This window comes from Meleagris gallopavo, chromosome 5 (assembly GCF_905368555.1).
Source record: "Meleagris gallopavo chromosome 5, MGAL_WU_HG_1.1, whole genome shotgun sequence".
Classification (NCBI taxonomy): domain Eukaryota; kingdom Metazoa; phylum Chordata; class Aves; order Galliformes; family Phasianidae; genus Meleagris; species Meleagris gallopavo.
This window is the reverse complement of record NC_139408.1, coordinates 470,916-487,869: the sequence shown is the minus strand read 5'-3', so window position 1 is coordinate 487,869 and position 16,954 is coordinate 470,916. Positions and strand designations below refer to the sequence as shown.

The 16,954-nt window shown below is 40.5% G+C and overlaps 2 protein-coding genes across 2 annotated transcripts in view; one reads left to right on the top strand and one right to left on the bottom strand.

The window, feature by feature from the left end:
- Window positions 1-7,091, top strand: part of KIAA1549L (KIAA1549 like) — a 103,926-nt gene extending 96,835 nt beyond the window's left edge. The window contains 1 exon segment of the mRNA XM_085223840.1: window positions 1,459-7,091. Coding sequence (XP_085079966.1) covers window positions 1,459-1,740 — 282 coding nt within the window. The 3' untranslated portion in view covers window positions 1,741-7,091.
- Window positions 7,092-15,201: 8,110 nt separating this feature from the next.
- Window positions 15,202-16,354, bottom strand: C5H11orf91 (chromosome 5 C11orf91 homolog). Its single transcript, XM_085226105.1, has 2 exons — window positions 16,027-16,354; window positions 15,202-15,402 (listed from the first exon to the last, which is right to left on the bottom strand). The coding sequence occupies exons 1-2, from the start codon at window positions 16,352-16,354 to the stop codon at window positions 15,320-15,322; spliced, it is 411 nt and encodes a 136-aa protein (XP_085082231.1). The 3' UTR covers window positions 15,202-15,319.
- Between the last annotated feature and the right edge of the window lie 600 nt (window positions 16,355-16,954).

Sequence of the window (16,954 nt, the reverse complement as noted above, 5' to 3'; positions counted from 1 at the left end):
GTACACAAAGGGATGGAGAGGGAGGTGAGAAGCTGTCTGAAAATTAACTGTGACATTATAGAATTCAAAGGAAATGCTTTTTCCTTTCAACTTCACTCATCTGTTATAGAGGTTTAAATGACTTCTTGTTACCCAGACTTTTAGCCATTCTGTGATATAACAAAAGGAAAAAAAAATGTAAAACAAGAAACACTTCAGTTCCTTTAGGAAGAACAGAGACTTAAAAATGAGATGCTGTACTTCTCATGCATTTCCACTAGCTGGATTGTAAATTAAACACCAAGGTGGCAAATGAAACGGGAGTTGTCTTGCAAACTTGATTTCCTTAAACACTGCTTTTCAATTAAAAGGTAAGTATTGAAGCACTAAGCTTTGTGAGAGAGGGGAAATGCATTTATTTTCCAAATTGATAGATGCTGCTTAGTGAAAGTAGGAACCTGGTGGCCTCTAGTGGCATGTTCATGTGTTGTACTACCAAAATGTCTTCTGAATAATCTATGGAGAAAACTAAACAGAGGCAACTGCATTTAACAATCACTTGAATAGTATGCTTGTTTCCTATGTCTGTCATCACACCACACCGAATGTGTGAGGCGCCTGCCAGGCGGCCTGTATTACATATTTGTGCAAGACTTAAGTGCATTTGAAAAGCTAAAAACATCTATTCTTCCCAATTAGAGTGATGCAAATTAGTCAATTAACGTTTCAGTGCTTAAATGCAGTGGTAGTTTATTGGTTGCCTTACGGTAAATGTAGTATTATCAGCCATCCTGTTCAAAATGAACATCACTGGACTTCTCTTCCTTTTCATTGGAGTGGATTACGGTAATGAGTTGGTGGATTTTTCCTCAATGAGAAGTTATCTGGTCCTGGTAATATATTATGTTGCCTTCTGTCACAGTGTAAAGCACTTAAACATGGAGGGCTGTAGCTATCTGTTTTCTAGACTTTTGCCAAATATAAATAAATGCTATTTTTATTTGCTGCATTAAAAAATTTGAGAACTTAAGTTTACTGTGAATTGTAAACTGGTATTGTGGGTTTGTGAAGGAAAATTAATAGTCACGGGACTAAACAGCCTCAGTTATTGCTGCAGATCAGAAGATTCCTCTGTACTGGGTTTTCAGAGTTCTGAAGTACAGTAGAGCTGGCTATTTAAGAGAGGACACGCTTTCAGAAAAGCCTCCTCCTTGAGTTTTTTACGGTGACTCTAAATTTAGTCGTTCAGTGCTGCCACGGCGCGGAGAGTTGAGTACCTGTCTGACTGATGTGTGCTTAAATGGCACATGCAAAGATGTACCTTTGTCAGCTGACGCTTCAGGATGTAGAGTTTACATTCTCGTTACTGGTTCCTATCTGTCGCATCTTATTCTACCCCGTGGAGGTTTATGTTACCTGCCAGGCAGCGCTAAGGATAAATTGTTCTGTATAATTTGGTGTAATTACGATGCTCTACAGGTTCCGCTCCCCGGATACATCGAGGCTTATCCAAGGCCCCGCTACCAACACAGTTCTCCGTCACGACTGCCTCGCCAATACAGCCAATCGGCAAGCATGCATCCCAGCTTGGAACAAGCTCCTTTGCCCTCTGCCACAGCTTCTCAACAGAGCCTGACAGAAAACGACCCGTCCGATGCTCCTCTCACCAACATTTCTACAGCTGCCTTAGTGAAGGCAATAAGAGAAGAAGTTGCTAAGCTGGCCAAGAAGCAAACAGATCTGTTTGAGTTCCAGGTTTAATGTCTTTTGTGCGCAGCATTTGTATCGTGTAACTTGAAGTAGCCAAGAAAGCGACCTCTTTAATTCTCACTTAAAAACATACAGTGAATTGTGCAAAGCGACTGCGTTTTTCTCCATCTGAAAAGTCAACGCTATGAAATGACTTGCAGTAGAGCAGCAGGACCCTGAAGATATGTATTCTCCTTGCCAGCTAAGGAAATGCTGCCAGTTAACTCTTAAAAATGGATGATAATGATCACATGCGAGTGTTTGTCACTTGGCACTCACACCGTGACCCATCATCACTAGAGATGCTGCTGTGCATGTCAGTGCCATGCAGTGTTTCAGTTGCAGGCCCAAATGCAGAGCTGCTGAAGAAAATAACTTCTGCATGTCCAAACCTTATTTCTTTGATTAAAGAAGAAAACGGATGGAAAATGGCAAGCTAAAGGCCACGGTAGGTGTGGCAGTCACGTTAATTTTTTGTTGCGAGAGATTGTACAAGGAACGTTGATTGAATTGATCTGTGTCGCTGCAGCCTTTTCATTCTAGAGACTGTAACCAAACCAAAAGAATCTGAGATGAGTAAGTAATACTAATAAACGTTCTGTGAATAGCTCCAATTCTTTTCATCCTCTTTACAGTATAAAGAAGTGAAAGAAGAGAAGACTGTGAGGGGACTAATGATATTTTGATAATTAATGGCTACCTTGTCTGTGAATGCCACTGATGAGTTACGGAGATTTTTTCTATGTGAGAGAGCACAATCTGTGAAGAGCTAACAAAGGAAACTGGTGCTAGAAGTTTCCAGGAGAAATGAAAAAAGGTTATTTGTGTTCGCTCTATATTTAGGCTTTTCATTCTGAATGCATGTGAAGCTGGTAAACATGAGACCTTTGAGCAAGCCTTTCCAACCTGGAATAGTGAATACACCTGCTTGTACGAGACAACCTCTGTTTGACACAGTGCTTTTTTCTCTTTCTTAAACAATGCTATCTACTGAATGGCTACCTGAAGTCACTTTGATCTTGATCGGACTGGAACAGTGCGTACACACGTAGGAAGTTCTGAATGTAGAGGACCTGATGATTATATTGACATGTAAATAAGAATACGGTTAAATGGATTAACAAGAACACTGGTGTGCTTTGAAAATAGAGGGCGTTTCTGGAAATGAGGCTGACTGTACATTGCTCAAGATAAAGATTGCTAATAGTTAAACTGCATTATTGTGTGAATCCAATCCCGAAAGAAAATCAGACCAGTTGAATAGGACAGTAGTTTGTCTTTTGCAGTTGTACAGAATAGTTGGAGATCATGAACAACTGTTTTCAGTTCCTTTGGCCATTAGCTTCGGGAACTGAAGTTGTTGCAAAATACATTGTGTTGGGCTTGTCTGATGTCAACTGGAGTTAAAGGTAATGTCCTTCATTTCAGTAAGTTATTTAGTTATTCTCAACTGCTTATGTTATTTTGTTGGATCACTTCATTTTCTTGAATTTCTTTGGTCTTTACCAAGGTGAGACAGAGAGCTTAGTTTAGCTTTTTGGCCATCAGTAAAATGAGAGGAGTAGGTATGAGACTAGAGTAGGGGAAAGAAGAAGAAACTGATGAAGCACAAACTTTTAATACAGAGCTATTTTTTCCCCCGATTGATTGTATAATAAACCCTGTTTGAGATCATGATAAATAGTTATCCTAGAATATATTGACATCTGCTCTGAGACCTTAGGTATTGCAGAATCTTTAGGAATGCTAGCTGATCTTTAAACTATTGTGAAATTTCGTTTTTATTATTTAAAAATCAAATATAAATAAAATGTATTTTTGTAATCTCAATGTATATACTTGCTGTATGTTTATACAAGTGACTGGTCTGCAATAGTCAGAAAATTTCCACAAACCAAGTGCAAAAAAAAAAAAAAAAAAGAAAAAAAAAAGAAAAAAAGTAGATGAATAATTCTAATGATCAATATTAACGTGCAGCATCTGGAATACACGAATACACATTTGGGTGACTTGGATACTGAGCAACCAAAGAAACTGGATCTTTTGTGTAAATATAAGTCTGCTAAAGACAGACTACCATCTCAGTTACCTGTCAGCTAACTAATACTGATCTTATCAATGTAATACAAGACATCCAAATGTCTTTTTGTGTTAATAGCTGCCTAAAAATGTGGCATTTAAAAATAACTTAAAAAAAAGAAAAAAAAAAAAAAAAATGGGCCAAACTAAGCATGCCATAAAATGGTAAGTTCTGTTTGGCTTCAGTGGGAACTCAGCTCTCTGAGAGCAAGGCTGAGCTTTTCTGTTAGCTTTTGTTCATCCATGCAAGTTTCACTAGAATCACCTGAACGCTACTACGCTTATTTTTCATTTGCTGTAACAGAAGTGCAGACATAATTTAAGAGCAGCTTACAGTTATTCAACCTAAGCTGGTTGATAACCGGATTAAGCTGCCTTGGTAAGGGAAATCTGCATTAAATTGTGTCAGCCGCTTTGGGCGTCAGCTTTATTAAGTTTCTGAGTGATTATTCTAGTTATTCCAGTGAAATTTTGTATGTAGGTAGGCCCTTCTATGCAATGGGAGTGAAATACCATGTGAAATAAATTTCTGTGTCTTTGACTCGAGTTTTGCAGGGTTATCTTAAAGCTGCGAGTGTGGAAGCAGCAGCAGCCCTGCAGACTGGGAAAGCTCATGATGCCACGTATCCCCAAAAGAGTCAGAGGAGGTAGGATGTACCAGATCTAAACAGCATTTTGGGACGCTTAGCTCTGCTTGTAAATCTGTATCCATTCTTCGAATTAAGTGATTTAGTGTTTCCATCAAAAAGTGTGTTAGTGTAAAGCCAAGCATCTATCTGCCATACTCAAAGTGAAAAAGTTTGGAAATTACATGCATGGTAGAGGGTGTGAATGCCTATATGCAAACAAAATGAACAAAATAGAATACCCTAGCACCAAAAGAACCACTTAATTAGCTTTCTAGAAAGACAAACTATTCCTGTAAAGTTAAACAAAGTACTCTTCGTACTGAGGAAGACCTGTTAGACTTGCATAATTAATTTTGTTTGGTATTGTACTGATGATGTGCAGTCTACTGAATATCCTCTGAATCATCCCTCTGAAACCATTGTGGTGCACTTTATTCACAAAGGCATTTTACATTCTTTGTTCATAATGGCTTTCTATCTTATTTGTAATATGTTTCTGTATTTTTTTGACGTACAAAGTAAGATTATACCAAGACAGTAAGGACATTCCTGTGTAAGAAAAACATGCTGTAATATTTATACTGTCTGAGCACAAAGCAATGATTAAGTGAAAATATAGTGTACAAATAATTTGTAAAATAATAAACATTTTGTATGGCTACAATTACAGTATAGTTTTTCAATATTGATTTCAAAAAAGAAAGTGTACCTGTTAAATGTTACAATTTCATTAGATAATATTCCTGTCATATTCGCTTTTCTACTGAGTGCTCCAATTTTCTTTAAAATGTTGCCAAATGTTAAGGTGAAAAGACTGTTTTCTGTGTACAGACATGTTGATGTTCAAACCAGTAGTTGTAAATCATTGCTAGAAACATCTGCAAGTAAAATGCACATAAAATTATTTCTCAGTAGGTGTGTAATGGCCACTCTGTAAGTGCATATACTGTGTGTAATGTTTTATTGGCATTAGCAGAAGAGTAACTTTAAGGGGATAAGAGGACATTATTTGGCAGTCGTTTTTGAAGAAAAATACACTTCTGTGAGGAAGTCTAACACGCTGTAGTAATATGAACAACTTCTGTATCTAATAATACTCTGTAGAGAAGCTGATACAAGTACGTGTAAATCCTGTATAGAAATGGAGAAATTGTTATAAGTAGTTTTTATTTTTTTCCACACTGACTTTTAAAAAGGAGAGGCATGGAGGAAAATGAATGCGAGGAAGATTAAATCAAAGCAGGTAGAGAAAGCAGCATGGAAGTCGGTAGCAGAACTGAAGTGAGGCTTCTGTCTCATTTAAGGGGTGGTACATAAAAACTAATTGCAATTTTTGGCACAATTCAAGATGTCTGTCAAGGATGAATTACTTTTGAATGTATATTTTCTGGTGCGTCGTAAATATGACAGCTCAATGCCTGCTAATAGGAGTATGAGGGAGCTTAAGAGCAATGATGTTTTTTGGAGCTGGCACAAGGAGTCGCTTCCTTTAGCTGAAATTGCGCATCCTGTCCGTGTGTGAGCAGCTCTGAGTGTGATGAAACACGGTTACTGTAAATCAGTATGGTCTTGATCTTGTTTTTCATATACATGAGCACATCTGAGTGGCTTTCCATTTCTCACTGACGTGCAATTGGATAAAAAGAACAAGCGTGAGACAGTATGAAGAACATGAACAGGTAATTAACAGTTGTAATGGCCTGTGAACCAGACCGAAGTCTGCTTCTGATGCTTGATAAGTTACACCTACTGGAAAATGGGTGTTTGAAGCAGCTTTCCTTGGAAAGGTTTATTGCTTTCAATGCTAATGACCAGTAAGTATAAACTAACACTTATTCTACCACAAGAGAGTGTATCAGTCATGGCTTCCACTCCTTTGCACAAGCCATGTGTAGCTCCACCTGAAAAAGTGGCAAAATCCACGACTGCTTTCCAGCTCCTTGGAGTAAACTCTCATAATAAAACAGCAGGTGTTGGTCATCTTAGATTTCAGTACACCATTAGGTAGATGTTCAGGCAATATGTTAGTGTTACTATTAGTCTTTTTTATAAGGGCTTTGTGTAAAACAGGAAAGTTTGGTCTGCTGAGATAGGATGGCTCACTTATTACAGTGGGTGCAGGGAAACAGCAGCCTTCTTCTCGGTATGCTATTAATGTATCTTATGGATCAGTTATTTGCTCTCTCCCCTCAACTTCACTTCTGAAAGAATACAAACGCAGCTTTTTTGACTAAGTAACGTGTAACTTTTGAGATAAGTACATGGGGGTAGATACATCCGCCTAGTTCTCTGTGATGTCTCCATATGCACTGCTGGTCTACTGAGCATCTTATTTAAAACAATGCTAGTTGGAAAAGAAACAAATCAGTTTGAGATTTTTGCTATGTTATTTACAAGCATATTGTAGATTTTGAAACAGGGCTATATGGATTCAGTTTGTCAAATGATTACTTAAACTTTCTGTGCTAGACTTTTTTTTCATGAGTTAATTTTTTTGGCAGGAGTGTGTAATATTTTATTTTTTGCTGATCAGAATACTTCACAGTTACTTTTTCCATTTTAAAAGTGTAGGGATGCAAAATGAGGATAATGCTCATTGAGAATGCTTTTATTAACTGTTGCCATTGTCTTGTAAATAAATAATGCAAAAGTTTACTTGTGGAAATGATATTTATATGGGTCAGTAAATGAACTGGGTACTGATTTGCTCTTTAAAAGGAAGATTCAAGATGGCTAAGATGTGAAGGTATACCTGCAGTGTTTTCATTGAGAATTGAGTCGAGTGTCTTCATTGAGTTGTAATGAACACTGATTGTTTTTTCATCAAAAGTATTGGTCGCATTCTGTGTGCCTGGTCAAAAATGTTTGGCAGTGTCCTGTGGATGGAAAGCAGTCAGAAAAATGCACACGTGGGGATTCCTGTTACCCAGGACAATCTTGGTCAGGGCTGCGTACGACACATGGGAGTCGGGACTTTGGTGGGGCTCTGAGGTGGATAAGAAATGGGTTTTAAATTGCTAGGTAGCCAAATGGCCAGCAGATATATTGAAAATAATTACAAATACCACAAGGATATTTAATTGATTTAATTATTTAGCATTTGATAAAAAATAATTCTTTTAAGAAGTGCCTGAACCTTCTTGAATTTCCAAGTTTGATGGTAGCAATTGGAATAACTTGAAAATGTATTGTAAGCTATAAATAATGTCGTAACGCTGCAAATACACATACGAGGTAATAGTGGGGTCAAGGAATTGTAAACAATAGAGAAAGTTAATTCCACTCAGTTTGATATTTATGGAGGAGGTGACTTTTTTCCCCAGAGTTCATCCTTCAGCTGCGGCACAGTGCGTTTCTATGCTCTGTAAAGCAGTGTCTCAGCACTGTGTAACACGCTGGTGTTTAAGTCTACCTGGCAAGGCGTACTGACTTAGTGCAGGCTCCAGTGTCACCTTGTAAAGAATGCCTGCATACACGATTAACTTCTTAAGCTATTAAAACAGAAATGTGTGGGTTCTTCACTCTGGATTCTTACAGCAATTCAGTGGCTTCTAGGTCATGTTCACCAATGCTTGCTTTGAGATGGGATGCAGCAGAATGCAGCAGCCTATGCCAAGCGCTTAGTAGCATCTAAAATACGAGTGACTGTAGTGGAGGGATAGATACTAAACCACCTGTTTCAGTATGGATGGACTCCGAGTATTTAGGGGCTGATAACTACGGTGGAGCAAAGACTCTGAAATTAACTGCTTGGAATCAATTTTATGTATTTTGTTAGCTTTTAATTTCTTTATTTGTTAAGGTAGTGGAAACATAGAAATGTTAAGAGTGTATTCTGTTTCAGAATTCAAAATGAGATATGAATGGAACGAAAATTGAAGTTAATTCTTTCCCTTTTCCTGTATCTACTGATTTCAACACTGCAAGCAGAAAACAAACAAACAAACAAACAAAAAAACCACTTTACTCCAGATTAATTTTAATATTACTTCCAATGGTGGGGAGACCAACAAAGCTTTTGTATGGGTATTGAGTTCTTCAAATTGTTTTCAAGGTCATGTTAGAGAAAATGAAATGGAGCTTGTCTTGCTGAGGCATGAATGCTGGTTTAGGACTGAGCAATCCAGCAGTAAGAGCTCCTTAGAGGAGCCATTCTGAGGAGTTCTTTGGGTCTAGTTAAGGCAGTGTGCACAGCACAGATATTCCTGCCTTATCTGACTTTTCGTTTTTGTTTAGCAGTTTTCTTTCTCTGCATCTGTGTGTTTTGAAATTTGCATTTGTGTTACTGTTCTCAAACAGCTGCAGTCTTTGACTCATTGAGGTACAGCAGGTGTGACAGAGGTATTGACTAACGTACGTGATGCCATTTTTAATTATCTATGACACTGCGTGGCTTTGGCCTGTTTGTCACCGTGTGATGCTGACAATGTCATTATGGTGACATGGATATTGATAGCCTTCCATTGAAGTTACTGAAAAAACACTGGTTTCGAGGAGAGTGGGATTGATCCAATATTGTCACAGTGGTTTAACCATCTTAAGTATCTTGTAATTGTGCAAAGACAGGGTAGCTGCTGGTTATGGATAACTGGAAATTAGGTAATCAGACTTCAGTTGTCATTTTGTCAGTTTTGGCTTGGTCCTGGGCAAAGCACGTAATCTGGCTGTGCCTCAGCATCGCTATCTTTAAAGCGTGGTGAAAGTGCTGCCCCTCCTCACCCCGCTGGCGAGGGGCTGATCTAACTGATAAGGTTAGGAACGATGGAACCCTGGAGCGGAAGCTGATACTTCAGTATGAAGCATAGTTCATTATTTCATGGAGCTTGGTAATTGGTCGGGACTGTAGGTTATCCGATCCTTTGGCAGCATTAAAATATAGATGAATTTACAAGGGAATAAAAACCTCTTGATACTATTTCAGCATACACTAGGAAGACTTTCTAATAACAGCTTCTACTTTTTTTTTTACAGAGGTGCTATATCAAATACATAAATTGTCACTCCCCATGCAGCACATCTCACATTGATGACATGAACTTCTCTTGCGTCTTTGAGTTACAGAAAGGACCGGCTCTGCATTATTACAAGTATCCACGTTATCTTTGTTACTCACAGCTTGATTCAACTAAACTGTAATGGCTGCATCTGAAAGTAACTAAAATATTTAAGTGTGTTTCAGCTGGACGTGCTTATATTAGGTTGTTTCTGAAGTCAGAGCTGCAGAATTGAGAGGGATTTGGAAAGCCATGTCTAAAGGCTGAACTGAAAAAGGAAGGAAAATAATCACTTAATACTTGATATTACGCAATTGGAAAGGCGATCTTCAAGAGCTGGTTCCTTTTGCAAGTACAAAACTTGTCTGTACCAGAATTTGAATTTTACGTATTACTAAGAAGGAGACAATTGAGATGTTCTAGGTCATTACCAAATGGCTTTGTTTGTACTCCTAACTATAGGGTGATTCCAGAAATGAAGTTTATCTCTGTGTAGCATAGTTCTTTTTCATGTTAGTTGCTATAGCTTAGTTTAAGTTGTACATGTTATTTCTTGGCACTTTTGCACATTAAATAAAAGATGTCTTAAAATCTATGTTGCTACTTATTCTGATTCTTCCTGCTGTGTCCTCTTCTGTAGATCAGCTGCCTTAAAGCATGAGCATGCCTTTTGGTTGGACCGCCAGGCTTCTGGGTCTATGTAAAGATACCGTCAGTCGTCCTCTCAGGGATGAACCTGGCAAAGGATAGGAAAGGAATTTAAAAATCTCCACAGGATAAAATAGTGAATTGCAGCAGTGATGCTCCCTCTGAAGAGATGTATTTGCTGCCTTCCAGAGGTGAGCAGAAGAGTAATCTGCCAACACAGTGATTTTGAGGACATCTTGTAATCCTATGTTTCCTTTGTAAATTTTTGTCCTTCCTTTCATTTCCTGTTCGTCTTCTCCTTTTTATTATTCAGTTTCTATTATTTTCATAAGTATATACTCAGGCCTAAGTTTTGTTTGCTGTTAGCCTGAAGTGAAATGAGAAAAGAAAATACAGGTGTGTGTTTTGGACAGTTTGTGCGATTTGTGGCGCAAGAAATTTGGAATAAAAAGTTCATTTTGCTACAAGGAAGGCATCTTCCCTTTCCTCCCCCTTGTTGTAGTTTTAGAGTCAAAAAGGTAGGAAAGGATCTTCACAACATAGAAATAAATGAATGTATATCACTGCTATGGTTCTGGACAGATGGCGTACTTAAGATACTGTTATATATATTATATATTATATATATATATATCTGAGTTGTCACTGAGTGCTTAAAATGGCTCGAGGGGTTGTTCTGTGTTTTCTCAAGATGGAAAAAATCTTAGCCTATTTTGCAAATATATTTTAACTGACTTGTGTAGTTAACCATATAATGTTTCCTTGGAAAGGCCAAGCGCTCCGCTCATTAGCTGCTAGAAACTCTTCTTGATGAGCGCCTCCAATTAACTTAAATTCATTAGCTAGGTGTCAGTAACCCAAGCAATCCAGAGAGGCCAGAATTTCTGGAATTAAGTGCTGCTTTCGAAGTCCCTGCCTTGTGTACGTTAGCTCTGAATATTCAGGGCAGGCAATTCTGGCAGGCAGCATTCACTGCTGAAAACAGAGAAGTTATTTTATGATAGCTTAGTGCTTTTGATTTCCTCTGTAATCTGTCCCAGAACTAATTAAGGCAGCTTTGCTTCAAGATGAATTTTACATCCTAATGATCCATTGTAATAATCCAGAGTATCTATTTGGAGAATTTTAACATTCTAAACTCTAAAATAAAGGAACAGCTTGAAACTTGATGGGCCCAACTGCTTGATATAAAATACTTTATTTAGAAGCTTAAATGCATTCTTGCCTTCCAGTGGCTTTCTATCCAATGTTTGCCATCATAAAGCAGCCAAGGCCACTTCAGGTTTCCTAGTGAAAGACCTGAGGGCACATGACTGTCATTGCAGCTGTAGGCACTGTGCTCTCAGCAAGGTAACTGCTATTGTTCAGCTGTCAGGTTGGCTGAGAAGATGCTTTCTGAGAATCTCTCTTTGTTAAGAACTGGAAGTGAAATGGAGCAACCTACTTATGTTTTGAGACTTTGACCTGTGTATCCAAATCATAGCCAAATGTTTATTTTCTGCATGCAACAGGGACAGATCTATCAACGTGCAAGTGAGCTATATAAAAGAGATTTGAGCTGTGTCAGCATCTAAATGTTAGGTTGAACCTTCCTAAACAGTCTAAGCTAACAGAAACAGTTGAAAAATGGATGATATATGCTTTGAGAATAAAAGGTGTGCAGTAAGAACATGAATATTCTAATATTTACCCCAATATTCAAATATTTTAATATTTAGTTAAAATATGATTATTTTTAGAAAGGAAACAATAAATCAGTTTTGAGATGTGCTGATCTGAAAGAAGAAACGAATACTGCCTACACAGATGAGAGCAAATTACTGGATGCACCAAGGTCAGGTGAAGACAGAAAAGGTAAATAAGGTGTTCACAGCCAAGCGACAATCACTATGTGCTTCATTACTTAACAACTGGTGGTTTGCTCAACTTATTATTCTTTAAATTCGTGCACACAAATCCATAAAATATTTCCAGCTAAAGATACAGACAGTGATTTTAATTCTGGGCAGAAATATTGTATAGAATTTCCTGTTATTTTTCTCCAAGTTACTTTTTAAGAGCTGCTTTGTGAAGAGAAGGCCAAACTGGCCTTCCAGAGAAGACAGCCACCATGCTTTGATGACCTTGGGACCCTGAGCAGCTTTGATAAAAGGACTTTGACCAAAGCGCCCTGAGAGCACAGTGCTGGGGCTGAAGCTGGCCAAGGTAAAGCCTTCTGCCTTGTTTTGGCATGTCAAACAAATGATTTTCAGTAGTTATGTGCTCCCAGGAAACTTAATGAGATAACATACTAACTGCTGTTAATCCTTGCATCATCCCCAGTAGCTAAACATGGAGCGTATTTTTACATAGTGGTCGTTTAACAGAAACTGAACAACTGATGGACAAGTATTTAAATTGTGTTCTGGGGGAAAATAGCTCAGATCAAGCTGAGTAAACCCGTTGTGAATGGTGGCTGGTAGGGGTTCTACAAAAAGTGAAAGAACATTGAAAAGGTGAGGGGATATAGTAGGAATCAATGGTAATACGGAATAGAAATCTGTTCAGCCCCTTGTAATAATTATAGGAAACTTAGAGTGATTTAGGAGTGAAATCATTCTGGACATTTGGGAAGGTAGAGATAGCTCCTCCCCTAACTAATGAGATTTCAAAGTTGTTCTATGCAAAATCGTTCGATCCTCCCTCAGAAGTTAGTTCTTTTTGTCAGACCAAGTTTGTGTTGTGGTATTTAGTTTAATATGATCTGGTTTCCATTGCAGTCAACCACTGCAGTGTGTTAATATGCTTAGCCTCAAAACTCTTTGTGTGAGACTTCGTATTTTTGTCTTGTGATGCAGTTATAAAACAGCTAAGCCTAGATTTTCAAGGTATTGGTACCTACCTGGTTCTTGAGGCACCAAGATCTACCTTTTATGTATGTACTGACTCAGCCTCTCAGATATGACTGGAAAGAGATAAATATCTGTGGTTATGCTGTTTCTGTGAAATGTGAGAATTTCTCCACCCCATAATTTTCAAACACAGGGAGCAGACTAACAAAAATGCTGAGAAAAACTTGCCCTTGAGGTTGCCCTTGGGTCTCGACTTTTGAGGGTGTGATGTCCTGAGATGAAAAAAACCAAAACAATAACAAAAAAAAACCAACAGAAACAAACAAACAAAAAAACTAGCCAAAAAGCACACACCAGCTGCCTTCAGTGGGCTCCACCTGCGTTAACTATGTGCTGACCAGACCCAAGCAATTAGGGTGAAAGCCATAAGCTAATTAGCCCAGTTAGTAGTTAGTAGTTAATTGCAGAGTGCTGTCTTGAGTGAAACAAGTTACAAAATGCTGACTGGTGGGCAGAGATATTTAGTCAGAAGCACAGATTTGTTAATTGGGCTCTAAAGAACTAAGTGGCAATTAAAAGGTGCCAGGGTAGGCCTAAAGAATAGCTTGAAAACAGATGGAGGACATAAAGAGTAAACCATGCATTTGTACTATAACTGAAGAAATTCACTGCTTGTGTAAAGCTACAAGCTCACATCAGCCTGTAGGCCCTTGAGGGCACCTGGAGGGGTGCTCTGGATGGGTGCCTGGGTGCCCTTGGATGTCAGGGGGAATTTCTTTACTATGAGAGTGGTGAGGTGCTGGAACAGCTGCCCAGAGAGGCTGTGGATGCCCCGTCCATCCCTGGAGGTGCTGAAGGCCACGTTGGATGGGCAGCCTGGGCTGCTATGAAATGTGGAGGTTGGTGGCCCTGCATGTGGCAGGGGGTTGGAGCTTCGTGATCCTTGGGTCCCTTCCAAGCCTCTGATTCTGTGGAGGCTGGAGGCACCTAGACAAGCTCCCTAGACAACTCCACTTACTGTCCCAGTGGCCTGAAAGCCCCCCAGGCTCCCTTCAGCCTTTGTTGCAGCTCTGCCTGTGGCAGGGTATCCAGGTTGTGCTGTGGCACAGGCAGGGCAGTGCTCCAAGGATCCCTGCTCCATCCAGCGCAGCTTCAGGTGCAGTCCCTAGTTGGAACGAAGACCCATGGGTCTGGTAACTATTGCTTTGCTTCGTTAAAAAGCAAGTTAATTAGCAGGTGAACTGTGAATCTCTGTACTGGTGGAGACCTCAGGAGGGCAAAGGCAATTGCGGAGGATAAGATTCGGTTTAAGATTTTCTAGCTTCTCTGATAAAGGCTATTATAGCATGGTGATTGACAGATGGAAGTTATGAACTGGAATTATTTATTTCTTAAAGGTGAACCCACTGGAGTGTAGATCAAAATCTGTCTGGAAAGAACAAGAGGAAAGAAACAAAGTAAAAGCATTGGTAGGAAATAAGATTTTGATATCATGTTGTGCTAAAATGCTTCTCAGTTGATCAACTTTAATACAATTTAAAGCATAGATTAAAACAGAGTTGTTTTTCTGAAGAAAAAAAAAAAAAAAGCTGCTTGTCGAAATATGATTGCTTCCAGAGTGGTAGCAATTCACTGTTATTTCATACTGCCACCTACTGCACTTATATTAGAGCAAGAAAAAGCAATTGATAGCTTACCTACAAAAACTGTGTTGATCTAGAGAGCCTGTGTACTTCTTAATAGTGTTATTTTTGATACCCTGCGGTGTCCCTTCTTTGATGGCAAATGTTCTCCAGATCTGTAGTTAATTACTGCTCTCTCAGCCTGTTTTTCTCTGTCTTTCCAAACATGGGGTAGTTGTCACTCCTAAAGCTACCCTTGGCTTTATCTTATGCACTATTAGTCCTAAAATAATGAACTGATTGAAAGTGGAATGTTTTACAACTGTTCTGTTAGAAATGAACTTAACCTGTCATGTCTACAGTTTGGTGCTACACTTCAGACAAGAAATAATTGCTTGTAACAGATTTTTGTGCTATCACAAAAGTTTCCTAAAGCTCCCTTAGAGGCAGAGGACTTCTAATTGTATTTATGTGGCTCTCAGCTGCACTTAAGTACTTAGAATTAAGGGTGAAACAAAGCTGCTCTGCTCCACATATCTTGAACCTCATCACTGATCTTCTGGGAATCCTGACAACAGCGCTGTTAATTTCTGAGTGTTTTGTTTGCCTACAGTCTTTGGAAGGCTGTTGAAACATATATCAGTGTTATCAATATCTCCTATCAGAGAAATGACAAAAATCATTAACAAAAAAATTATAACGAATTTTCTTTTAATTGAATAAAGGAATACTATGGAAGATCCATTAAAATACTCCATAGTACAGTACATCCAGATGACACATCTCCATCACGCTGGGGGCTGCTGCTTCAGTTTCTGCCTTGTTTTCAAGCATTCTATCTTTCCTTCTCTCAGTGCCTTCAAAAGTTTATCTAAACAGGAATGAAAAACAACTGGTCACTAACGGTTTATAAAAAATAAAAAGGGTTATTTGTTAGGCAAGTTAGTAACTTTCTGTGGCATTTCTTGTTGAGCAAATATCTGAAATACCGAAGTTTCTCAGATGATTTGAAAATAACAGGTATTGAACTGGGGAAAGGTATGTATTGCTACGATTGAGGGGGGCTGGGGGGGGAATCCCACCATGAATACAGCGTTCTGAAAAGCAGTGTATGCAAACTACACATCACAACGTGGGACTTTGCTTCCAGTGCGTGTCTGATGATGCTCTCTGTGGCCCTGGGGAGACGATGTCCTTCCCGCAGCCCTCCCACACCACTCTGAGCTGCTCCACCCGGTAGGTTTGGAAATCAAAATGCCAAACTCATTTCACATGTTTTTTGTTTTTTTTCCCCTAAGCTTTTGACCACCTGCGGCCGTCGCTGGCCGTTCCTTTACACATGTGATGCTTTGCAGCTGCAGGGCCTCGCTGCTGGAGGTAGGTACATCTCGGACCGACCAATTGCCTTTGCGCCGAGCGCTCCTGGCTCTCTTTGCTAAGGCCCGGGCTGCTCTGCAGGACTAACAGCCTCGCGCTCAGCCCCGCCCGCACGCACACTGCTGCGCGTCGAAGTCTTCGCCGATGAGGGCGAGCAGCTCCAGCTTCTTCAAGCGGATGCCCAGCTCGCAGATCTCGTCCTCCAGCCGCGACGGCTCGTCGGACCGCCTCGCCGCGCTCTCCTCGGCCGCCGCGGGGCGGAAGAAGCGCAGCGGTTCGTAGGGGATGGCCGCCAGCCCCGCGGGCCAGCGGGGAACCCCGGCGGGAGGCGGGGGCTGCCCCGGCCCGCACGCGGCCGCCAAAGTCTTCCACGGGCCGCCGTCGGGCTCGGAGCGGTCGTGGAAATGAGGGAAGTAGAGCGGCCGCCGCGGAGGCTGCCCGCTCATGGCGCTGCCCGCTCGCCGGCGACGGTTGTCTCGGAAACGGCCGCGCTCGAGGCCGGCCATGCCTCGACCTCCCCCGCGGCATCGCGGCGCCGGGCCCGGCCGCACGCGGTAAGAGCGGCGATACGAAGGCCGGCCGTGCGCTTTTGCCGTTCCCGGTGGTTCGAGGAGGAGCGCCGGAGGAGCTGCAGCTGCGCGGTGCGAGGAGGCGATGGGAGCGACGTGCAGACGCAGCGGCTGTAAGTGTGGCCTCTGGGGGGAACGTGCGAGAAAAGTCAGCGAGCTGCCCTCATCTGGGGCTCGGAGTGGTTTTAGGCGCACGCAGTGCTTTGCTTGCACCTAATGTGCAAGCAGCTCTGCTCTGGAAGCTGCCAGGAGCTTCCGCTTACCCGTCCGTATGTGTGATAAACTTTCTGTTTATCCGTGTTTGTAAAGCAGTCAAACACCGCGAGGGATGCCTTGCTGTTGCATCTTAATTTGATCTTTGCTTCTGTTTCTGTTGAGTAAATATTGTCGTCTCCCTTTTGCTGATAAATTCCTTTCCTCACTGAGGTAAAACTGGCTTACTTGTTAATTAATAGCAGGTAAAGCTGTTCTGTTTTC

Coding starts and splice junctions, on each gene's coding strand:
- C5H11orf91 (XM_085226105.1), bottom strand. CDS start 16,354: ATGAGCGGGCAGCCTCCGCGGCGGCCGCTCTACTTCCCTCATTTCCAC. Junction 15,403..16,026: donor AGACTTCGACGCGCAGCAGT/GTGCGTGCGGGC, acceptor ATTCCTGTTTAG/ATAAACTTTTGAAGGCACTG.